General features: G+C 35.7%; 1 protein-coding gene across 2 annotated transcripts in view; it reads right to left on the bottom strand.

Moving 5' to 3' along the window:
- MNAT1 (MNAT1 component of CDK activating kinase) overlaps window positions 1-26,007 on the bottom strand; it is a gene marked incomplete at both ends in the record, with an annotated part of 167,761 nt that overhangs the window by 84,860 nt on the left and 56,894 nt on the right. The window contains 3 exons of one of the 2 annotated variants that reach the window (XM_080707574.1): window positions 11,088-11,213; window positions 16,921-17,061; window positions 23,294-23,397. In XM_080707574.1, the coding sequence (XP_080563700.1) occupies window positions 11,088-11,213; window positions 16,921-17,061; window positions 23,294-23,397 (371 nt within the window). The remainder of the gene's footprint in view (window positions 1-11,087; window positions 11,214-16,920; window positions 17,062-23,293; window positions 23,398-26,007) is intronic. The other variant, XM_080707575.1, reaches the window with a different exon arrangement.

Raw genomic sequence — 26,007 nt, 5'->3', positions numbered from 1 at the left:
TGCTTGGAAGGCTGAGGCAGGAAGATTACAAAGTCAAAGCCTACCTGGAAAATTGAGTAGGACTCTGTTTCAAAATAAAATTGTAAAAAGCTGGGATTTAGCTCAATCATAGAGTGTTTGCCTAGCATGTATACGGCCTTGTGTTTGATCTCTAATACCACACACAAAAAAAGAAGAAAACACAAAAAGAAAAAATGGTTATGGAATGATATATTTAACACAGTAAAAGAAAAACACAAATCAAGAATTCTTTACCCAACTAAGTTATTCTTTAAACCTTAAGAAATACTTCAGGCCGGGCGTGGTGGCGCACACTTGTAATCCCTGTGCTTGGGAGGCAGAGACAGGAGGATCGCACAGGTTCGAAGCCAGCCTCGCTGGTTTAAGAGACCCTGTTTCCAAATAAAATATAAAAAATAGGTCTGGAAGTGTAGCCCAGAGGTAGAAAGGTTCCATCCCCAGTACCACCAAAAAAAGAAAAAAGAAAAAAGAAATACTTCAGGCTAAAAGAAAATGACAACATGCAGTAACTCAAATTCTTATAAAGAAATAAAGAGCACTAAAAGTAACATTAACAAATAAATGCAAATCAAAGCTACACTGAGAGTTTACCTAGCCCCAATTAGAATGGCAACCATTAAAAACACAGTAACAAAGGCTGGCTATGATATGAGAAAAATAGGACCTCTAATACACTGTTGGTAAGATTGTAAATAAGTGCAGCCACTTTGGAGATCAGTGTGGAGGTTCCTCAGAAGAATCGAACTGGACCTACGTATCATATGACCCAGCTATACCACTCCTGGGTATCTACCCAAATGGAAACCAGACTACTAAAGCAACGTATGCATATCCATGTTTATAGCACCACAATTCACAATACCCAAGTTATGAAACCAGCCTAGGTAGCTATCAACAAATAAAGAGATTACAAAATTATGGGATATATACACAATGGAATTCTACTTGGCTATAAAGAACAAAATTATGTCATTTGTAAAAAAAAAATAAATGAAACTGGAGAATATTATTCTAAATTATATTAGTCAGTCACAAAAAGTGAAAGTCAGATGTTTTCCCTCATAGGTGGAAGATAAGGAGAAATTGGGATACAAAAGGGACTCCAGGCAAAGGAGTTGTTTTTTAAAATCAGTTAACAAAACTAAAGAGCAGAGTCGGGTGTGGTGGCGCATGCTTGTAATCCCAGCATTTGGGAGGCTGAGACTAGAGGATCGTGGTTCACAGACAGCCTCAGCTACTTAGTGAGCCCCTTTGCAACTCAGGGAGACCCTGTTTCAAAATAAATAATAAAAAATAGGGCAGGGGGTATAGCTCTACAGTCAAACGCCTCTGGGTTCCATCCCCAAACCCACACACACACACACACACACACACACACAAAAATTAAAGAGCAGAAAACTGCTTCACCTAGTATTTTATACTTATTAGAATACTTACCCCTTTATTTATGTTTTCTTATTTATTTATTTACGCATTGTAATCATACATCATGAGGGGGTTCAGTGTGCGTGTGTGCCTTCCCCGACTCCTGCCCCTTTCCCTTTGTGCTCCTGAACGGCCTTTGGCTTCATAGCCAAATGGCTTCATAGCTGTTCAATTCAATGCCTATCAAAATATTATTAACACTCATAGAAATAGAAAAGCAATCCTAAAATTCATAAGGAAACACAAAGACCATGAATAGACAAAGCAATCACGAAAAAAAAAGGACTAAGCTAGGATCACAATACCTACCTCCAAAACATACTACAAAGCCAAAGCTATAGTAACCAAAGCAACATGGTACTGGCATAAAAACAGACATGTAGAGCAATGGAACAGAACAAAGAACCTAGAAATATATCCATGTATTCATAGCCAACTGATTTTCTTCAACAAAAAGCACAAAGAACTTACATTGTAAAAGGACAGTTTCCTCAATAAATGATGTTGAAAAAAACGGATAACTCTAGCAGAAGAATAAAATTAGACCGCTATCTCTCATCATCTATAAAAAACAAATCAAATTGATGGAAACTTTAAATATAAAACCCAAAACTATGAAACTACTAGAAGGAAAAAAAAAAAAAGAAAAGAAAGTGCTTCAGAACATTGGTCTAGGCAAAGATTTTTTATATATGAACCTAACAGCACAGGCAAATAAAACCAAAAACTGACAACTTGGATTATGTCAAACTAAAAAACTTCAGCGTAGCAAAGGAAACAATCAACACAGTAAGGAGAAAACCTACAGAATGAAAATATCTTCAAACTATTCATCCAACAAGGAATTAATATCTAAAATGTATAAGGAACTCTGACAACTCTAAAGCAAAAGCAAATAAATGATAATCCATTTTTAACTGGGCAAATAATCTTAACCTATATTTCTCAAAAGATGATACACAAGCTAGGTATGGTGACACATGCCTGTCATCCTAGTACTTGGGAAGCCGAGATAGGAGGAATGCAAGTTCAAGGCCAGCATCAGCAACTTAGCAATACCCTGTTTCAAAATAAAAATTAAAAAGGGCTGAGCATGTAGGTCAGAGGTAAAAGGTCACTGGGTTCAATCCTCAGTAGAAATATATATAAACACATATAGCCAGCACATATGTAAAAATGCTCAACAGCACTGATCATCAGAAAAATCAGGTAAGCTAAACCACAATGAGATATTGTCTTAACTCAGTTGGAATAACTATTATCCAAAGAAAAAATGACAAATGCTGGTGAAGGTGCAGAGAAAGGGAAACTCTCATACCCTATCGATGGGAAATGTAAATCAGTATTCATTATCAAAAACTTGACGTCTCCACAAAAAACTAGAGCTACCATTTGACCCAGAAATTCTATTAGGTATACATCCAAAGTTAAAATAGGTATATCAAAGCAACATTCGCACTCTGATATCTATTTCAGCACTATTCACAGTATATCCACAATATAGAATCAACCTAGGTGCCCACTGAGAGAAAAAACTATAAAGGAAATATGATATATATTCACAATGGAATAATGTTCAGCCATCAAAGAATGAAATCCTATCATTTGCAACAACAACAATGAAACTGAAGGACATTCTGCTGAGTGAAATAAGTAAGGCATAGAAAAACAAGTACCACATGTTCCCACTTGTATGTGGAAACTAAAAAAGTTAATCTCATAGAAGTAGAACAGTGCTTAGCAGAGGCAGAGCAAAGGAAGCTTTATCATATTTTCTCTAAGAACTGAGGTTGTGACTTCTTCATCTATCATTAAAATAGGCTTGATAGGCCAGGCGTGGTGGCGCACGCTTGTAATCCCAGCATTCAGGAGGCTGAGACCAGAGGATCGTGGTTCGTGGACAACCTCAGCTACTTAGTGAGGCCCTCTGCAACTTAGTGAGACCCTGTTTCAAAAATAAAGAATAAAAAATAGGGGCAGGGGGTGTAGCTCAGAGGTCAAATGCCCCTGGGTTTCATCCCCAAACCCGCCAAAAAAAAAAAAAAAAAGGCTAGATAGGCTGCTGAGGCAACTTTATTGCAGGTGATATATTTTCTAATCTCCTAAAAAAAACGTGTTTGCAAAGCCAGAGTATTTTCCTCATGTCTTATTTTGGCAAATTTGTTAGTCAATGATCTTAATTTTCTTTTTCTTTTTCTTTTTTTTTTTTTTTTTTTTTTTGTGTGTGTGTGGTACTGAGGGTGGAAGCCAGGGGCTTTTTCTACCTCCGGGCTATACTGCCAGACCTATTTTGTACTTTATTTGGAAACAGGGTCTCACTAAGTTGCTGAGAGCCTCACTAAGTAGCTGAGGCTGGCTTCGAACCTGTGCGATCCTCCTGTCTCAGCCTCCCAAGTGCTGGAATTACAAACACATGCCACCATGCCTATATGATTGTTCTTAATTTTTAAAGCTGACCTCTCCAAATACAGTCGTTCCTTGTCATCTTCAGGGATTAAATTCTAGGACAACCTGATTATGCCAAAATGTAGGTGCCCAAAGCCCTTACATGAAATGGTGTAGAGTGTGCATATAACCTATGTGCATCCTACTTTAAATCATCTCAAGCTTACTTATGATACCTGAGAAAATAAAATTGCTATGTAAATAATTGTATACTTATTGTTTGTGTAATAGTAATAAGAATATATACCTGTATATGTACAATATAAAGACTTTTTTTTCAAAAAGTTTTCTGCCAAGCCGGGTGTGGTGGCCCACACTTGTAATCCCAGCATTTGGGAGGCTGAGACAGGAGGATCTCGGTTCGAGGACAGCCTCAGCTGCTTAGTGAGGCCCTTTGAAACTTAGTGAGACCCTGTTCAAAATAAAGAATAAAAAATAAGGCTGGGGGTGCACCTCGGAGGTACAATGCCCCTGGGTTCCATCCTCAGTACCAAAAAAAAAAAAAAAAAAAAAAAATTCTGCCTGACACTGGATACACAGAGGGCTGACTATAATTTCATTTTTAAATAAAGATAACATTCTGAAACAGAAAATGACCAACGACTACTCTGTCAAGTGGAAAGAAGACCCGATGCTGACTCTATGTGCCATCAACCCCAAAAAACACATCAGACTACCTAAGAGGTCTACCCAGAAGGTTATATGACTTTCAACATATAAGAAAGATAAGAATGAAGCAATAAGAACACAGAAAAGGAGGGATACTGATCTATAATGCTTAGTGCTAGTGGGATATAAGAATATGTGGTAAAGTAACAGTAATTTAGACATATCTATGAAAATAATGACATTATAGTTTTTATTTTGGTTATACATTTTATTAAAATTACTGGAATCTCTCAAAAGTAAAGCACAATGCCTCTAAATTATGAAAAATAAAAACCATGATTTATTAAAAAAAAATTAGGCATATCCACTAATTACAAACTATGGTAGTTAGACTCCATAAGAACCCATGAAATTCTGTCACAGAATACATTATGTTCTCATGGAAGTTCATCTAAAATGAGACAGACAGGGAAAATTACCAAGTACAATGCAAAGCAGGAACTACAATATATAACAAAAATGTATGCAAAATGCTGGGGAATAATTAAATTCCAATCAAAAGTAGGCTTCACAGAAGTCACATTTGATCAATGCCCATAAATTAGATTTCCTCAGCAATTAAGTATATTCCAAGCAGAGGAATCCATAAGTATATGTACAGAAGCTTCAAAGTACTTTAAATCTTTACACTTTTCAATATGATCCCAGTATGTAATATTTATTCACTCCTCAAAAAATGTATCATGAAGGTGTAGTAGGTAAACAACTCTATTCTAGGTGCTAGAGACAATCGTTCTAGTTTTGCAAAATTTATTTTAGTGGTAGAGATAAATAGTAAGCAAAGTTTCTATAAAGTACCTAATAGTGAAATATACTTTGAAGAGTTAAAAAAAATGTAAAATAATTGGAGGGGAGAGAAAGATACTTTAGACTGAAGAATCAAAATTTAGTGTGAATTGAGTCAAGAGTGAAAGAAGGGAAAACATTCTTGTAACAGAGCCTTTTATTTCTGAACAGGCCCTTTCGTAGGTAGGCTTTTGTGTTATTGCCCTTCTCTCTGCTGGAATTTTTACATGGCTATCTCATTGTCACCATGCACTTCCTAGTACAAATCTTAGAGATAAAGTATACAATTAATATTCTGTGAATGATTGATTCTAAATGCATTGAAAAGAAAATGGACAATATTGAGCAAGAAAGTGATGATCTCATTTTTCAATGTTGTTTATTCATTATTTATTATTACCATCACCCATGTGTTTGAGGAACCACTCAAAGGCTTAAAGGATAGATCTAAGGTACTCTGAGGATCAGGAAGATAAAATGGTAGGTTAATGCAGTAGTCCAAGAGGGAAATGATGGCAACTGGTCGAGAATGACAAGACGGAAAAAAGTGGATGAAGTCAAGATAAATTCTGGAGGTAGAACCAATTTACTACCAAAGTATCTAGATTTTCAAACTGCTGTAGTTAGCAACTGAAAAAGTAAATAAAAGGGTTGGCAAAAGAACTTCAGATAAGCTTCTGTGTCTTCTACTTAGACCGTAAGCCAATTCTGATTTCAATATTTATATACTATAAAAGAAAGAGAAATAAACTGGATGTGGTGACATATGCCTGTAATCCTAGCACTTGGGAGGCGCGAGACAGAAGAATCACAGATTCAAGGCCATCTCAACAACTAAGTTGTCTTTTTTGTTTGTTTGTTTTTTATTCTTTGGTGGTACTAGGGGGCTTTTCCACCTCTGGGCTATACTCCCAGACCTATTTTATACTTTATTTGAAAACAGGGTCTCACTAAGTTTCTGAGAGCCTCACTACGTAGCTGAGGCTGGCTTTGAACCTGTGCGATCCTCCTGTCTCAACCTTTCAAGTGCTGGGATTACAAGCGTCAGCAACTATTTTTTAAAAAATAAAATGTAGGCCGGGCGTGGTGGTGCACGCTTGTAATCCCCACGCTTGGGAGGCGGAGACAGGAGGATCGCGCAGGTTCGAAGCCAGCCTCTCTGGCTTAAGAGACTCTGTTTCCAAATAAAAATATTAAATAGGTCTGGGAGTGTAGCCCAGAGGTAGAAGGGTTTCCAAGAACCCCAGTACCACCAAAAAAATAAAATAAAATAAAATAAAATGTAGCCGGGCATGGTGGCACACGCTTGTAATCCCCATGCTTGGGAGGCAGAGACAGGAAGATCGCGCAGGTTCAAAGCCAGCCTCGCTGGCTTAAGAGATCCTCTTTCCAAATAAAAAATATAAAATAGGTCTTGGGAGTATAGCCTGGAGGTAGAAGGGATCCATCCCCAGTACCACAAAAAAAAAAAAAAAAAGTAACTTAGAGGTAGAATAATCCTGAGTTCAATCCCCAATACTGCAAAAAAAATTGAACTATGACTAGTTAGAAATACACTTTGATAATATTTCGGGGACACTGATTTTAGCAAGCATGTTCAATTTAAAATAGGAGATATAATTTATAATATGAGATATACTGCAGAGGTATGTAGCTATATGTATCATCCAACCATTAGACTCCATCCTGAAAATCACTGGCTTGACTGGCCTTTTCAGCCAACTCCTCCCACTTCAATATTGTATACCATTAACAATAGCTTTAAAATACAGGCATCCAATAATAAACATTAACAAAAATTCTGCAAAATCCATCAACTTGAGATTTTAAATGTGGAAGAGAAAAAATTCAATTCTTAATTCTATGACTTCTTTTTTTTCTTTTTTGCTGTACTGAGGATGGAACCCAGGGGCATTCTACATCTGAGCTACAACCTCAGCCCTATTTTTTATCCTTTATTTTGAAACAGGGTCTCATTAAGTTGCAGAGAACCCACTAAGTAGCTGAGGCTGGCCACTAAACCTGCAATCCTCTTGTCTCAGCCTCCCAAGTACTGGGATTGCAAATGTGTGCCACCACCACCACCATATCCGGCTTAATTCTACTTCTTACATAGGTTATTAGAGAATCTGACCAATACAATATAACCAAAGCACAGCTTGGTTGTAAGTGACTTACAGAATGTATCTAGAAGAGAATATACCAGCTTAATTATAAATGACTAGAATTCATCTCAGAGAAGTACCCAAGATACTTCCCAAGGAGTGAAGAAATGTATTTAATAATGATTTTTTTTTTTTTGTACTGGGAATTGAACCCAGAGGCTTTGTACCTCCAGGCTACACTCCCAGATCTATTTTTTATATTTTACTTGGAAACAGGGTCTAACTCAGTTGCTGAGAGCCTCACCAAGTAGCTGAGGCTGGCTTCGAACCTGTGCAATCCTCCTGTCGCAGCCTCCCAAGTACGGGGATTACAAGCATGTGCCACCACGCTCGCCTGTTTAACAATCTTAACATACACTTTTCAACTCATTTCACTAAAATTCAGAACACCCAGCTATAGAAAAACAATTCTACACCTTCCCATTACTGCTATTTTTACAGATTTCTGACATTAAATTAGATATTTTGAAGACCAGTATGTACCAATGTAAGGAGTAAGAAAATAATTTCATTCACCAAATGTCAAACTGGCAGATACTTGCATATATTATAATTCACTGAGACTGATTTAATGATTACTTTAAATAGATAAACTCCAGTACAATTCGACTCACTATCCACTCAATTGTGGAGCATCCAGCCAAGATTTTTGGAAAAGTTATAAGGTGACATCTCTAGTAGTTTATAGACAAGGAGAGACAAAACAGTAAACTGATAATCTCAATACAAAGATGGTAAGCCTTAATATAAAGAAAAACTAAGGGTTAATAAAAATGGCACAGTGGTGGCATGAAAAAGAAAAATACACAAAAATACCTTAGTATAGCAAGATTAAATGTGAAATGCTATTCTCTAAACTTGATAATATATAGTATTGAATTGTATCCTATAGTCCTTTCAAAATAAAATAAAAAGAGCTTTGGGTGATTTTGTTTTATATTATAAATGAGAACATTTGGAGAGAAAAGGAAAAATCTAGCCAGGCATGGTGGTGCACACCTGTAATCCCAGTATTTGGGAAACTAAGACAGGGGGATCGCAGGTTTGAGGACAGTCTTAGCAATGTGGCAATACTCTCAACAAACTAGCAAGACCCTGTTTTAAGTTTGTTTTTGTTTTTGTTTTTTGCAGTACTGAGAATTAAACCCAGGGGGCAATCTATCTTCTATCTCCAAGCTACACTCCCAGCTCCAATTTTTATTCTTTATTTTGAAACAGGGTCTCACTAAGTTGCAAAGGGCCTCACTAAATAGCTGAGGCTGGCCGAGAACCTGTGATCCTCCTGTCTCAGTCTCCCAAGTACTTGGGATTGTAAGTGTGTACCACCACACCAGGCTTTCAAGACTGCTTCAAAACAAAAAAAAGGACTAGGAGTGCTGCTAAGAGGTAGAAAACCCCTGCATAGCTCAGGGTTCAAACTCCAAAAGAAAAGAGGGATCATCTAAAATTTCTGAATATCATTCTTAGATACAGATATACTAAATATATGTAGAATTACTGTATTATGATATTGCAGACTGCATCCTCTCTTAGGAATTATTAGAATCTGCAGGCTGCTGAATCATTTTTATTTCATGTTTACTAAACACTGCATGAGTGCCAGAAAATATCTAAGGCATACATTATTTAACCTTCAATCCTGTAAGATAAAAATAATAACCTTATAAATGAAAAGAGATGTCTTGGTCAATACCATATAACCAGTTAAGTTAGATGCAAAATTTAAGTATGGATCTTCTAATTCCAATTCTGTTTACATTATACACAGCCATTGATCATAAAGATTCATGAAATGCATACAGCAATCTATGCTATCAACTCATGTTACTATTAATAACAAGTAGCCTCATGTACTGAAAGCTTTATAACCAAGCACAGTATTGGGTACTTTGTTTACATTATTTCACTTAATGCCTTCAGTAAGCTTATGAGATAGGTATTTCATTGCCATTTTACAGAGAAAAACTTATTGTGGAGGACAAATAATTTGTCCACATCAAGCATATGGCTAAAAGCAGTAGCTGAGATTTGACTATATCCATTTAACTCCAGAATCCAAATCCTAAACTACAGTTTCATCATGTTGCCACTTTTTATACCAGTTTAATGAGATTGTTTCAAAATGTTTACTAACTTAAAAGTTATATATTTTAGGATGGCTATATCTCAAGATCAGGCTGTTAAACACATATTAAAATTAACATATCAAGTCGGGCGGGGTGGTGCACACTTGTAAGCCCAGTACTTGAGAGGCTAAGACAGGAGGATCCAGGTTCGCAGCCAGCCTCAGCTACTTAGTGAGGCTTTCCGCAACTTAGTGAGACCCTGTTTCAAAATAAAGAATTAAAAATCAGGCTGGGGGTGTAGCTTAGAGGTAGAATGCCCCTGGATTCAATCTCTAGCACCACAAAAGAAAAAAAAATTAATATATCAAAACATATAATTGCTAAACAACAAAAGCATTCAGATATCATTAACTTATAAAATATTTCTTTTGAATGGCTAAAATAATTTTTAAATCTGATTTAGTCTGGCCTTAAAACCTTAGAAGTTAAAAATGAATTTTAACTATAAAAAAATTTATGTGGAGAAAACTGTTTAGAGGAAAGTACAAACTGATACATGTTTTCCTGTCCTTTATTATCAAATAAATACTTCCTTAATGAAAACTGTACATTTTCTTTTAAGAAATATTTTCCTAGACAACTGCAGTGTTGCACACCTATAACCTCAGTGATTCTGGAAGCTGAGACAGAAGGATTGCAAGTCCATAACTAAGAAACCTTTCTCAAGCCGCACATGGTGGCACATGCTTGTAATCCCAGTACTTGGGAGGCTGAACAGGAGGATCACAGTTTCATGGCCAGCCTCAGCCACTTAGTGAGGACTTCTTCAACTTAATGAGATTCTATTTCATAATGAAGAATAAAAATAGGGCTAGAGGTATAGCTTGTAGTTAGAATGCCCCTGAGTTCAATCCCTAGTATCAGCAGAAAATAAAAAAGAAACAAGGCGTGGTGGCCCATGCTTGTAATCCCAGCATTTGGGAGGCTGAGACAGGAGAATCACAGTTAGAGGACAACCTCAGCTACTTAGTGAGGCCATTTGCAACACAATAAGACACTGTTTCAAAATAAAGAATAAAAAATAGTGCTGGGGGGGGGGGGTGTTGCTCAGAGGCAGAAGACCCCAGTACAGCAAAAAAAATTAATTAACTAATTAATTAATTAAAAAGAAAAAACCTGCCTCAACATAAAAAATAAAAAGGTCTAGATATGTAGCTCAATAGGAGAGCACCCTAGTACAATACCCACTTCTGCAAAGAAAAAAAGAAAACTAAACTACAAGCTCAGAAAATAAAGACATACCAAAAACATACAAACTCAGTATTACACTCAATAAAACTGTAGCACATACCTTAAAAACTAGTAATTTTCTTTGTGGCATGTATATCCATATTCCCAGATATCCAGCATAGATCAGACACTGTTCTGACACATCTGGACTTGAAGTTTTCTCTACAAATCATAAGCCTTGAGAAATATTTTTCAAATAAGCAATTAAAATAAGGTTTACCATTTTGATGCCTGTGGAAAACGTCACTGGTTTTATAGGTTTAGGTTTCTCAAGCTGCATTTCCAGTTGGGTAGATCTATCTTTATGCTGAGCCAAAAGCAGAGCAACAGGGAGGTCAGAACTCTCCTATAAGAAAAGTTCCAATTCAATATGTAAGTTAAAAAGGAAAAACTAAAAAGCAACAAAACTTATTTTAAAGTATGACTTTTCCATAAGCATTTGATGTTAAACTAAATACTAACTTTATGGAGAACACTTTACAAAAAATATTAACATTGCATAATAAAAAAAGGATGTTGTAGACTCATAAATCAAAATAACCTACAAACAAGTATTTTTATAGAATCCACATTAAAGACAATATAATAGGGTCCTATTTCATCTAGCCATGAACTGTATTTATTAAAAATAAAACAGAAGCTAATCACAAAAAGAGTAGTACAAAGTACTATAACTTACATCAGATGTTTATCTAAGACACATTCTTTTTACCAGTGATTTCAGACCAGTTTGAAATTGTTTCCCATTAGATTTTACCTGAGGCCATTTAAAAATGATCCTTGTTCTGTTTTGCACAATGGAACTATTGTAAGTACAACCAAATGTATATTTATTTTCTCCTTTACTTACTTTTAGAAATTAAACCTAAATTTTTTAAATTAAGCAACAAAATGATAAACATTTTTAATATCTTGTATTGATACTCAATCAGGACCACTACTTACACAAATTGGCACACACAAACTTTAGTAATGCAAACAATTTACTAATTCTTATATACAGACTGTTATTTATGCTGTTTAACATGAAGTCCTCTTATATGTTTAAAGTGCTATGAAGCTAAGACTTAAACTAAATGATATCCAGACTTTTTCCTTTCTGTATTCTCTGTTAAATAAGAACCCAGAAACATATGCAGAGGGAGGTCTGAAAGAAAAATGGTATATTCTGTCCCTCTCCTCTCCTCTCCTCTCCTCTCCTCTCCTCTCCTCTCCTCTCCTCTCCTCTTCTCTCTCTCTCTCTCTCTCTCTCTCTCTCACACACACACACACACGCACACACACGCACTCTTTCTTCCCTCCCTCAGACAGATATATTTATATACATATATATAAACATATATATATAAAGATGAAAGTACACATTTCTAACTCTCGTTCAAAAATATATGCAAAAACAAACACTGTTAAAATGGGCTACAGATCTTTAAAATAATGACTACCCAGATTTTAATTTTGAAGAAACTCTATTGTCAACATTTCATGATGTGAAAGGACATAATTACATAACTGAAAATCCTAATTTTCTTTCCAAAACTAACAACCTAATAATTTGAGGGCATAAATGTGGCTGATTAATATACTTAAAAATTATTTAAAGCCAGGTGTGGTGGCTCATGCCTACAATCCCAGTATTTGGGAGGCTAAAACCGAAGGATTGCAGGTTCAAAGCCAGCCTCAGCAACTTAGGCTCTCAGCAACTTAGTGAAATCCTGTTTCCAAATAAAAAGGGCTGGAGGTATAGAATGGCCATGGGTTCAATTCCCAGCACACACACACAAAAAATAATAATCTGTTTTAGCTGGGCCTGGTAGCACAAACTTGCAATCCCTGTACTTGATAGGTAGGCTGAGTCAGGAGGATTGCAGGTTTGAGATCAGCCTCAGCAAGTGAGTAAGGCTGTCAGCAACTTAGAAAGACCTTGTTTCAAAAAAAATAAAACAGGGCTGAGGTATAACTCAGAGCAAAATTACCCTGGGTTCATTCTAGAAGGAAAGAAGGAAGGGATTCAATAACAATATAATTAAACACAAAAGTCCTAGAATAAAGCTGGCATATCAAGATTTTGAAATAGAAGTACTTTGTAAGAGCAATGTCATAAAGATTAGAACTTTTCAAAGTAAATAGAAGAACACAAATTATACTTATAAAATAGGATGCAAAATCATTCAGACCTGGTTTTAGCAATAATGAAAGATTAATGAGAATATGCGTGAATATTGTTCATATTCTACAACAAAACAACAAAACAGTCTACATCTACTGTAATACAGTAGTAACAGTACTGTGAATGCTTGCAGCTATTTTGTATTTTCACTAAGTATTTCATAATAAAATGAAAAATTAAAAAACATTTTAAATGGACTAAGGCCAAAAATGTCTTTTAAAAGCTATTCCATCTTTTCATATGTTAGAAACTAACAGGGGAAATGTAAATTTTCTTGGCTAAAAGTTAAATCATTACTCCCCAATTTATACTCAAAAATGAATTCAAATGTTCATCCATAACTGGTAATTGTTCTAAAAAGCAAATGTTCTTGTATAAAAGCAAGACAATGTATTCACTTCAAAAAAGTTGTTAATCAAGACTGGCTTGTTATAATCCTGATTTCACATTCACATAAAAGGAAATGATAGTTGCACTTTGTAAAAATAAACATTCTAGGCAGCTAAAGCTAATCATAGTACTAAGGCACAGAATTTACTTTAAACCTATTTCATTCCACATTAATACTCAAAATTCTAAAGTCTGAACGTCTGTGTGAATGTTAAACTAGAATTAAGCATGAGCTCTAACAACAACAAAAAAATCTACAGAGTAAGATAAACTATGTAAAAAAAAAAAAAGCTCTGGGGAACATACAACATGCAGGTTTAGTCTTTCAAGGTATTTCATTCTTCTTAGCATTACATTTTGCCTTGAAAAGTTCCACAACCTAAAATAATTGCCTGAAGGCACATTGTTTAATATTTAAAGAAATTTTAATAAGACTGCCTGTAATACTCATTAAAAACTTTAAATGACCATTTTTAAAAGATTATTTTAACTGACTTTGAGCAAGCCATCTGGCAAACAATATTTCTAATAAAAATCAGCTACTACATTTGACAACAATATTAGTCCATACAAAATTTAAGACATAAACTGAAGAAAATTTTTAAAAAGGAATATAAAAAGATTTAATAAGACAGATACTGATTAAAAATCTTTTTCCAAACTGTTAAAAAAATTTTAATTTACAGTTAGGATTAAATAAATGGACTTCTTTGGCCAACATTATGGCAAACGCTAAGCCATAAACGTTAAGACCATAACATTAAAATCCTGTCACATACAGTATAATATAATGCCACTGCTTTTTAAAAGGCTGAAACGTAACTTTTGGCACAAGGACAGAACTCAAAAACAGGAGAAAAGAAAATCTAATAAGTAGTACTTGTAGACATTAGGTCCATGAAACATTTCTCAGACAAGCTTCTGCACATATTTACAAATGCCAGTGCTATCATCATTAATATAAAAACCGAACATATGAACATAATAGCAAAAGAAACATATTTCACTTAGAAGTTTGAAAAGTATAGATTGAAAAATTAATGTAAAATTAATGTAACTAAAAATCTTTAAAAATAAATTTTTAAATAGAAACCAGAAATCCAAACTATAGTGTTATTCTAAACCAAAGTGTTATAATTAATTGTACTAATGAATATAGTAAATTACTAAGAATTATTTAACCACCATGTTACAGATCTAAATAGTGAGGAAAGCATGTGTGGTAATGACTTGCAGGTGAAGAAAACGGGAAGTGGGGGAAACTCACAAAAACCAATATTAACTCCAGATTATGCACAATGTACAACACTGGCAGCTTCACATCTTGCTTCATGCCTCACTGAACTAAAGAGGAGCTTCATGCCAACAGCAGCTCAATGAGGCAGCAAAACTTGGTACCTCTCAGGACTAAAAGGAAATGCAAGAATAGCTGCTATGCAAAGTTACCTTCAAATTAAAATCTGAAAACTCTTTATATGAAAAGAAACATAAAATGCTAAAAGTATATTTTCATAATAACTAAGTTTTATATTTGGGGTTAATTCAATTAACTGCAAAGAGGAAAAGTGCTACCCCCCCCCAAAAAAAAAAGTGTTTTCCTCTTTATAAGTAACTGGGGAAAGTGTGTGTGTGTGTGTGTGTGTGTGTGTGTGTGTGTGTGTGTGTGTGTAACTGGGAACTGAACCCAGGAGCATTCTACACTGAGCTACACCCCTACCCCTTTTTTTATTTTGAAATAGGGTTTTGCTAAATTTCTGAGGCTAGCCTCAAACCAACAATCCTCCTATCTCAGCCTTTCAAGCACTGGGATTAGAAGAAAAAAAAAAACTAATTATTAGAAAACCAATACTAGTCATGAGAAAAATTGTCCAAAAACAATGTGTTTTAGTTGGTAAGCTTAAAAACATATAAACAATCTATTATGTGTATAATGGCCTTTGTCATTTTTGTTACTCTCTCATCTGAAAATAAAACACTGACAAAAGGGTTTTTTTTTTTTTAAATAAAACTTTTTTTTTTGGTACTGGGGATTGAACCCAGGGGCATTCTACCTCCAAGATACACCCCTAGCCCTTTTTATTTTTGATTTTGAAACAGGGCTCTCATCTGAAAATAAAACAGACAAAAGGGTTTTTTTTTTAAATAAAACTTTTTTTTTGGTACTGGGGATTGAACCCAGGGGCATTCTACCTCCAAGATACACCCCTAGCCCTTTTTATTTTTGATTTTGAAACAGGGCTCTCATCTGAAAATAAAACACTGACAAAAGGGTTTTTTTTTTTTAAATAAAACTTTTTTTTTGGTACTGGGGATTGAACCCAGGGGCATTCTACCTCCAAGATACACCCCTAGCCCTTTTTATTTTTGATTTTGAAACAGGGTCTTGCTAAATTGCTGAGGCTGGTCTTGAATCTATCTATGATCATGTTTCTGCTTCCCAAGTATTGGGACGACAGGCATGTGCCACCAGGCCCAACAGGACAAAAAGAATTATAACATCCTTTTTAAAAGTCCACAAATGGAGCCACATCCACAAAGAAAACCATATATTAAGTTACATCACTTCAAATCCTTCACAGCAATTAGTAGAGTATAAATAAGTAGGCATATAAATAAAATAAAATTACAATTAGAGTCATTTTCCGAATTCCTATCGCTAAACTCTCTCTGGGGTAGAGACAAAAGCACGAAATGAATTTATATTGTGTGAGTTCAGGGAAAACATAATTTTTTTTCCAAGCATATGCTATGCCATAATTCTCCTATCAAGTGGCAGAATCTCAATCCTTTCCCCTTGAAAGTAAATGGGCTCTTTTACTAAATAAATATGGTGAAATTGATGCTTTGCCTCTTTCCCAGCTCAAGTCTTGATACATTTGCAGCTTCTACTTCTTTACTCTTAAAATATTTCCTCCAAGCTCGGCGTGGTGGCACACACTTGTATTCCTAAAACTTGGGAGGCTGAGACAAGATGATTACAGGTTCAAGACCAGCTTCAGCTCTTTAGTGAGGCCCTTCTCAACTTAGCCTCTTTCAAAATAAAAAATAAAATAGGTCTCGGGGGTAGAGTAGCTTGGAGGTAAAATGCCCCTGGGTTCAATTCCCAGTTGGGGGAAAAAAATCCCTCCTACAATTAAGCCACTATGTAAGACACAGAACACACAATTACAGAAGTTCCAGCTGGAAGTGCCCTGAGAATACACTAGAGAATAGCCCAAAAGGCTCACTGAGATTCCTGACCCACAGGGACTCAAGAATAAAAGAACACCGTTGTAGTGGTGGTGGGTGGGATTTTTTTGTTGTTGTTTTGTTTTTGTTTTTGTTTTCTTTGAGGGAGGGTAACTTCTTATTCAGCAATAAATATACTGATATCAATAAATACCAAAACTAAAGGTGAACCAAACAGTCTGGAAATGTCATTATCATAAACATAATAAACAAGAAAAGGAAACCCTGAAGACTAGTTTTTCTAATCTCAATTTGTAGTAATACATACCAGTTCATCTAAAAAAGCCTGTTTATTTTTCCTTTTTAGAATCTGCTGCAATTGTTCTTCTTTTTGTATAAATAATCTCCTTTGTTCATTTTCTTGCCGTTCTACCTCTAAAGCTTCTTCCAATTCTTCCTGTTCCCGAGTCTAAAAAAGAAATTTATATTAGCACCCACAGTAATTATATGCCACACTAATATTTTCTTTATGGAAAGCTTTTATAAAACACACTAATTCACTTATTTTTTTTAATAATGCAGCAATTCCACTTGGAACTACAATCCATTTTATTTCATGTGAACATGTTACTATTAAAGGTTAAAATGATATCTAACACTATACAAACACTAAAATAAATAACACTAAGCCTGAACACAGAATTGTAATAACTACACTTAATAGGGTTTTTATTTATAATTATTACAGACTATTTACTTTTGGGGGAGGGTTGGTACTAAGAATTGAACCCAGGAACATTCTACCTCTGAACTACACCCCCAGGCCTATTTTATTTTTTATTTTGAAACAGGGTCTCAATAAGTTGCAGAAGGTCTCACTAAGTAGCTGAAGCTGGCTGCAAACCCGTGATTCTCCTGCCTCAGCCGCCAAAATATTGGATGTGCCACCACACCTGGCTTACAGATCATTTAAAGTCATTCCTTTTAGGGGATTTAACAAGGCTTTTCCCCCCCAATTCACATATTAGGTGAACACCTCCCAAAAAAACAAAGTTTTTTATGTAGAAAATGTTTTACTTATATACTTAAAACTGATATATAAAAATTATCTGGTCTCCTCCTACATTCCTTATTTCTGCTAGAAACATACAAACATTTCGAGTTAACTAAATCTCAAAGTCATCTTTGTTTACTCTCTTCCCTTCCCTATTCCCCTTAAATTGAACCAATTGCTGAGTCCTATGAGTATCTTTCCCAATCATGCTCTAAACTCTAGGTCAGGCTCTCAGTTAAGACAGGAATTCAAACTTGATCCAGAAGAATAGTAGGAATAAATGTTGTTTCCGTCAGCATTCTCACTGCTGTAACTGAGGAAATGGGAGTCTCGATTTTCTCACTGAATTATGAATATTTTGTACATAGTAGGTCTCAGTAAATATTGATTGGCTGGCTAGATGATTAACCAGGAAGAACAGTCATCATTAAAAATCAAACACTGGAGGGACCATTAGGAAGACAGTGATCTGAGATCAGCGAAGCAGGTTAAAACATTAAGTCAGTGTGTTCTTTTTAATGGCATCATTTTTCCCAATAACCCTCCCTTTTTTACCCGCCACTTCTAACTCATCAATACAACTTGATATTTTAAAATCAAAATGTTGTGCTGTACTACTCCTGGGTACCTCTCCAAATGGAATGAAATCAGAATATTATAATAATACATGCATATCCATGTTTATAGCAGCACAATTTATAAAAGCCAAATTATGAAACCAACCTAAGTATCCATCAGCAGATGAGTGGATTAAAATTTATGAAATATACATACAATGGAATTTTACTCAGCAATAAAGAACAAAATTGTCATTTGCAGAAGAATAGATGGACATGGAGAACATTATGTTAAGTGAGATTAACCAGTCACAGAAAGTAAAGGGTCATATGTTTTCTCTCATATGCAGAAGCTAGGGAGTAATCAGGACACCAGAGGGACTACAGATAATGGACGAAAAATTCCAGTAGATCAAGAGAGGAGAATTAAGGAAAGAAGCACTTCCATGGACCTTGTGTACATATATGAGAATACCAACACTAATTTCAATATCTTGTACAGAGAAAAGGGGGATTTGGGAGGGAGGCGGGATAAAGCCTACCAAGTGCTTTGTGCATGTCACTATCACTGTGAACTATATTATGATGTGAGACTATAATGCACCAATAAAAGTATTAACTAATTAAAAATGTTTCTCTAATTTATCCCTCCTCTCTATGTCTTGTTTAAGTCATCTCTGAACTCACATGACCACAAAATCTCACATTGGTCTCCCATGTGTCCAGGCTTGCTTTTCTCAAATTCAACCCTACAAAGTCACTAAATCCATCCTAATAAGGACAATACCTTATACCTCCTGCCTTAAAATTGCTCAGTAGTAGTCACTGACAACTGGTTTTTATAACACTGCTCTAATGAATATATGGAATTCTCCAATAAGATACTTCTATGGCTGGAGTAAGTATCCCCCAAATAGCCACATGTTAAATACCTGGTCCCCAGCCTACAGCACGAATGCGAGATGGTGGGTCATCGCTAGAAGTCTTCCAGTCATATGAAGGCATATCTTTTACAGAAATATTGGGACCTGGCCCATCCTCTTTCTCTTTTTTCTTCCTACCTTTCTTTAAATAACGTTTCCTCTGCCACATGCTCTCACCATGATATACCTGCCTTGCCATAGGCACACAAGCAATGATAGCAAACAACCATGGACTGAATTCTCCAAAATTGTGAGTCAAAATAAACTTTCTCTCTTCTTAATAATTTTTTATCTCGTGTATGTTGTTATAGTAACAAAACTGATTACCACTGGTGCTTTAAGGTAAACTAGAGAAGAGATTGAGCAGATGAGACAAACCTATCCTTCATCCCACTCACTTCAATCAGAGTATTCTGAGTAACCTTTCACTTGGAAAAAAGTTTCATTTGCTAAAACAAAAGGCAACTGGCTACATAAGACCAAACTACTTTCCACAATGCCTAAGTTCTTATATGTCCTAGGCCCTTTCTTTCTCCAGTTTCAACTCTCCATTTCTCTCTTGAACTTTGGCAATAGAGATCTACTTAAACCTCTCAGAAATAATTTACCAGATGCGGTGGCATACAGTTGTAATTCCAGTACTTGGGAGGGCTGCAACAGGAAGATTGCAGACTCATGGCCAGCCTCCACTATTTAGCGAGGCCCTCTGCAATTTAGTCAGACCCTGTTACAAAATAAAGAATTCAAAATAGAGCTGGAGGTGTAGCTCAGAGGTTCAATCCCCAGTACCACTAAAAAGCAAAAAATAAAAAAAAACTCTCAGATCCTTCCATGATATCCATGCTTTCCTGCTTTGCTCAAGACTTCTTTCGGCCAAGAATATTCTTGTCCCAGCCTCTCTAATTCCAACTGCTTCACCCAGGTAACTTCTACTTGTCCTTCAGGACTCTATTCAAGCATCATGTTCCGTAGAATGTCTTTTCCAGTCTTCCAGAATGAATTAAGTGTCCCTCCTTTGTGCTCCCATAATTACAAGCACACAGCTATTTCCATGTGCTTAGAACATTGTGAAATTGCCTGGTCCATAAAGAATTAGGTGTTTCTTCATCTCTATGTACTATACACTTACCAGATGTACAACAAATATAGATTTATTTATGGTTTATCAACTTATTTGGTTCTGGGTATTGAAACCAGGAGCATTCTACCCCTGAACTACACACCCAGCCTTATATCTTTTTTTGCTTTATTTAAAAAGGGTCTCACTAAGTTGTTGAGGGCCTTGCTAAGTTGCTGAGGCTAACCTCAAACCTGTAATCTTTCTGTCTCAGCCTGCCAAGTACTGGAATTAGAATTACAAGCGTGCACCACCATATTTGGCTAACAAATATTTATTGAAACGGATTTTTGGCCAAATTATTAGACAGTCTACATAGCAATGTCTCCTATATATGAGAATCTTGAAAACAGAAAATAAAAATTAAGCCGGGCGTGGTGGCGCACGCTTGTAATCCCCGCGCTTGGGAGGCAGAGACAGGAGGATCACGCAGGTTCGAAGTCAGTCGCGCGCGCTGGCTTAGGAGACCCTGTTTCCAAATAAAAACGTAAAAATAGGTCTGGGAGTGTAGCCCGGAGGTAGAAGGGCTTCCAGGAACCCCAGTACCACCAAAAATAAAAATAAAAATAAATAAAAATAAATAAAAATTAAGCTGATCTTAACTAAGATCCAAGATTAGATAACTTATGTTCAGTTTTTCCATCCATATATATATATATATATATATATATATATATATATATATATATATATATATATATATATAAATTCCCCCCCCCAGTACTATGAATGGATCCCAGGGGCATTCTACATCTGAGCTACACCACCCCAGCCCTTTTTTTTTTTTTTTTTTGTGGTACTGGGGGTGTAACCCAGAGGCTTTCTACATCCAGGCTAAATTCCCAGACCTATTTTTATATTTTATTTGGAAACAGGGTCTCGCTAAGTTGCTGAGAGCCTCACTAAGTAAATGAGGCTGGCTTCAAACCTGTGGGATCCTTCTGTCTCAGCCTCCCAAGCGCAGGGATTATAAGCATGTGCCACCACACCCGGCTCTTTTATTCTTTATTTTGAGACAGGGTCTCACTGTGTTGCAAAGGGCCTCACTAAGTAGCTGAGGCTGGCCACGAACCACCATGATCCTCCTGTCTCAGCCTCCCAAATGCTGGTATTGCAAGTGTATTTCACCATGCCCGGCTCCATCCTCATATTGTGTTAAATATGAGCCCATGAAACAAGTAAAACTTTATCAGTAGACAATTCAGTACTATTTTCTGTCAGAAATGAATCATCTTATGTGCCTAATGAAGCAAGAGATCTTTTCTCTTTTCTTCTTTTATACATCTCATTTTTGGAACAATGAAACTTCAACATTCACAGAGAATAAACGGCAAATTGCTACAAACATCAGTGTGTGAGTTCATGCTCCACAGGTTACTTTAGAAATCACTCTACCAACAATGTATGTTAACTAGCACCATCCTAAAAAATGTGGCCCCAAGTCTGTATGTTCATGTCAGTACCTAACTTCCACATAAGTGTCACTAACAACTATAATACTCTGCAGAGAATGACCAACTGGCAAATAAATTACAAAAACAGTTATAACACAACAAAGTGCTTACCATTAATATAGAATAAATGCAATCCAAATAATCTCATCATAACATGCATGAAATAAAGTATGTTTCACTCAATATCCGATCATTATAAAGTTCTCAAAGAATTAGAAATTCCTACTTTAAAAATAATACAACCAGTTCAGAACTAGATTATTCTTTCATTGCAACTCTCAGTATGATTTTCTAGCTCAAAACCCTGGGTGAAAAAAAGCACTCATTTCTAGGGAACAACCTTCCATTACTAAGTTACCTATACATGCCTATTATACAATCATCTTCAGATGTACCCAGATGAGAACACTGGGCAATGAGAATAATTTTTATGGCATACTAATGTTCTCAGAAATGAGATACCTTTTTAAGAAAGCCTGACTGGGAATGAATGGTATGAGAATGTACTCTCAATTCCTAGAGAGCTTTATGGCAGGAAAGAAGTGTCTAAATGAAACACAGTAAGACTATAAGGAGGAAGTTCCTTTTAAATACAAGATGAAAACACAGGATATATGACCCAAATATACTTGTATCATTTCAGTGATGATTACAGCATCCTGGTAAAGCACATCAAAAAATTACCTAAGCCAGGCATGGTAGTACATACCTGTAATACCAGTACTTGGGAGGCTGAGACAGGAAGATCATGGATTTAAGGCCACCTTCAGCAACTTAGCAAGGTTCTCAGCAACTTAGTGAGACCCTGTTTCCAAATAAAATAGGGTTGAGGTATAGCTTTGAGGTAGAATGACCCTCAGTTCAATCTCAGTACCACAAGAAAAAAAAAGTACCTCTACTTTCCCCTAACACTAGAAAACCAAGTTCCAAGAAAAAAGTGATAGCCATGTATTATAAATTAAACAATATCTCAGGACATATTTTTTTCTTTACAACATAGTCTTATAATGAATGTTAGGTCCTGAAATACTTCAAATTTCAGTATTAGATTAACTAAAACAAATCAAAATTCCTTGTATGACTGGCAATGTTATTATTTCAGTAAAACAAAAATGTACCTAATAGAGAAGCCAAAATTAAACTTAGCTTATTCATTTGACCCTCTGATTTAACCATGAATTCATTTTAATTTCTAATAATTGGTATCTTTATTTATCTCTCTCTTAATAATTCTATCAATGTCTAGCCGAGGCCCCCCCCACCACCCTGTTTTAGATAAAAAAGAAATTACAGTTCAAGGATAAAAATGAACTATCATTTTTTTAAATCATTTTCCAAGAACATACTTACCAGGAAGTCACACGGACAGACAAAACTAGTATTAACTATCATCTACCTTAAGGATTCATCTCTATAATGTGGCACAGTCTAACATAATGCTAACAAAATTGTTTTTGCTACACTACTGGCCTCAATGTCTGTTAAATTCCTTATAAATGTATCTGGTTTATAAATGTATATGAGGATAGCTTTTTAAAGTATCATGTGAAAGCACTGATTTCTAAGCATAAAAATAAAAAATACATAGTAACCAACCAGCTTTAACTTATTTTTCTGAATGACATCTTTATTTTCCTTTTGGTATAACTCCATTTTCCTTTTGGTATTGTCCAAATCCACATTGTTGGTCAAGTTGAAAACTGCAGCAGAAAGGAAAAAAATGTCATGAAATGCAGTTTTAATAAAAATCTTGGCTAGATAATAAAAAACAAATATTCACCATAATGACATTTTACTTATTGGGTTACCATTCTCTATACTCTATTAGTGTATTCTAATCTACTACTTATTTAAGAAATTATATCTCTAGTTATAGCAATCATGTTTTCTTAGCCAGATATAAAAACAGTCTATCAGACTATTGCACAGACTATCTAAATATCAGAATCAATTCAAAAAACCTAAGATAATTGTTTGCCATATCACATTAGATTTTATTTTTATAGTCTTTAACTTTAAAAGCATATAAGAGCCAGACGTGGTAGCAAAAGCTTGTAATCCCAGTATTTGGGGGGCTAAGACAAGAGGATTGCAGGTTCAAAGCCAACCTCAGCAACTTAGTGAGGCTCTCAGCAACCTTGTGAGACCCCATTTCCAAATAAGAAGTAAAATTGGGCTGGATAAATAGCCTGGAGATACAATGCATCTGGGTTCAATCCCCAGTACTAAATAAATAAATAAATAAATAAAAGCATATAAAAATGGTAAATTAAAAAAAATAAACAGAGTAAGTCTGGGATCTACTACACTGGTCAGAATCAATACCAAAAAGAATCTACATTCCAGAAATAATGATCCAAGAATATTTAAAACTCAGATATTTGTATAATATATCAAAAGAAAATCAGATGTTATTCAATTCTAGTTGTTTCCAACATAACAAGGCTTGATCAAGCTTGAATTATTTCCCATGTAACCTAAATCTGGAAAAGTATACAACAGAAAGGAGTTAAAACTAAGAGGGAAAGCAAGAATAAACTGGCACCAATCTAATACTAAAACATTGTCTTGAGAAAAGCCACCAGCCAGGCATAGTGGTACATGCTTATAATTCCAGTACTTGAGAGGCTGAGACAGAAGGATGGCAGGTTCTCAGCCAGCCTCTACAACTTAGCAAGGCTCTCCAGAATTTAGTAAGACCCTATTTCAAAATAAAGAACAAAGCCGGGCATGGTGATGTACACTTGTAATCTTCCCGCTTGGGAGGTGAAGACAGGAGGATTACACAGGTTCGAAGTCAGTCTCGCTGGCTTATGAGACCCTGTTTCCAAATAAAAAAATATAAAATAGGTCTGGGAGTGTAGCCCAGAAAAGGGTTTCCAGGAACCCCGTACCATCAAATAAATAAATAAATAAATAACAAAAAAAAGCTAGGGCTATAGCTCAGAAGTAGACTGCCCTGTGTTCAATTGCCAGTACCAAAAAAACAAAAAAAAGTTACTATAAATCTCTGAACAAAAACAAACAAACCTATCCTGGCATTTTTAAGTTCATATGAAAGTTCATATTAAGTTCATTTTTAAGTTCATCCTTCTACTACCCATAAAAATTCATATTAAAAAGTACCCTCCTACTATTGCACCCCTTACAGTCCATTGAAGAAAGAATCCATATCATTAACACTCTTCTGTTCAAAATTTCAGTTCAGCTCTGCTTCAGCTTCCCAAGCCATCTTTCTCCAACTCTTACTGGCCTTTTTATACTTTCTCTGAGTGATCACCCTTGCTTCCTGCTTTCTGTCATACCAGCAATATAGATGTGATCTACATAACTGCTATATCCTCTGTGTTTCTAAGGATTGCTTCCCATCTCATCCTTTCCTTTCACTAATAACCATCGCAAACACTTCTTAGATTTGGGGCTTCTAAAAACTTATAAAAGTTGAAAGACACACTAGAGGGTCAACACAGAGTTGTCTGTTTTGTTGAGTGTGGCCATCTGATCCATAATTTCATTTTTATCTCCTCAAAAGGCCAACTTATGTCAGAACACCAATTTATCATAAACAGTTGAAAATCTAGACTCAATTATGTATAAAGACAATATTCTACTAATTTCAATTATATACAATTTTAAAACCCAGGGGAAATTGAGAGAAAATGAGAAAAAAATAATACATGCTAGCTACTGCTCCAGCATTTTTTCCCCCCAGTATGGGGGGGTAGAACCCAGGGGCATTCTACCTCCGAGCTACACCTCCAGCCCTATTTTTTATCCTTTATTTTTAAACAGGGTCTCACTGAGTTGCAAAGGGCCTAAGTACCCGAAGCTGTCCGCAAACCGTGACCCTCTGAATGCTGGGATTACTTCTCCAGCTTTTAAAACCTGAAGTAGAAGCCAGGCATGGTGGCTCATGCTTGTAATCCTGGCTCTTGGGAGGCAGAGACAGGAGGAGGATCGTGCAGGTTTGAAGCCAGCCTTGCTGGCTTAAGTGACCCTGTTTCCAAATAAAAGTATAAAATAGGTCTGGGAATATAGCCCAGAGGTAGAAGGGTTTCCAGGTACCCTAGTACCACCAAAAAAAAAAAAAAAACCAACAACAACAACAAAAAAAACCACCTGAAGTAGAAAAGAAAATAATCCAGGTGTCAGCCACAGAATCTGTCTAGGATGCAATGTGGGGCATTCTCCATTAAGCACACCCCAGTCCTGACACAAAATAGTGAAGAGGAGTCTCCAGCAATACCCTAGAACCCTAGAAAGGAACCTGTGATCCATTAATTAATATGGTAATTCCATTCTTTGTCAAC

Source organism: Muscardinus avellanarius (assembly GCF_963383645.1).
Source record: "Muscardinus avellanarius genome assembly, chromosome: 12".
Classification (NCBI taxonomy): Eukaryota; Metazoa; Chordata; class Mammalia; order Rodentia; family Gliridae; genus Muscardinus; species Muscardinus avellanarius.
This window is presented reverse-complemented; position numbering and strand designations above follow the sequence as displayed.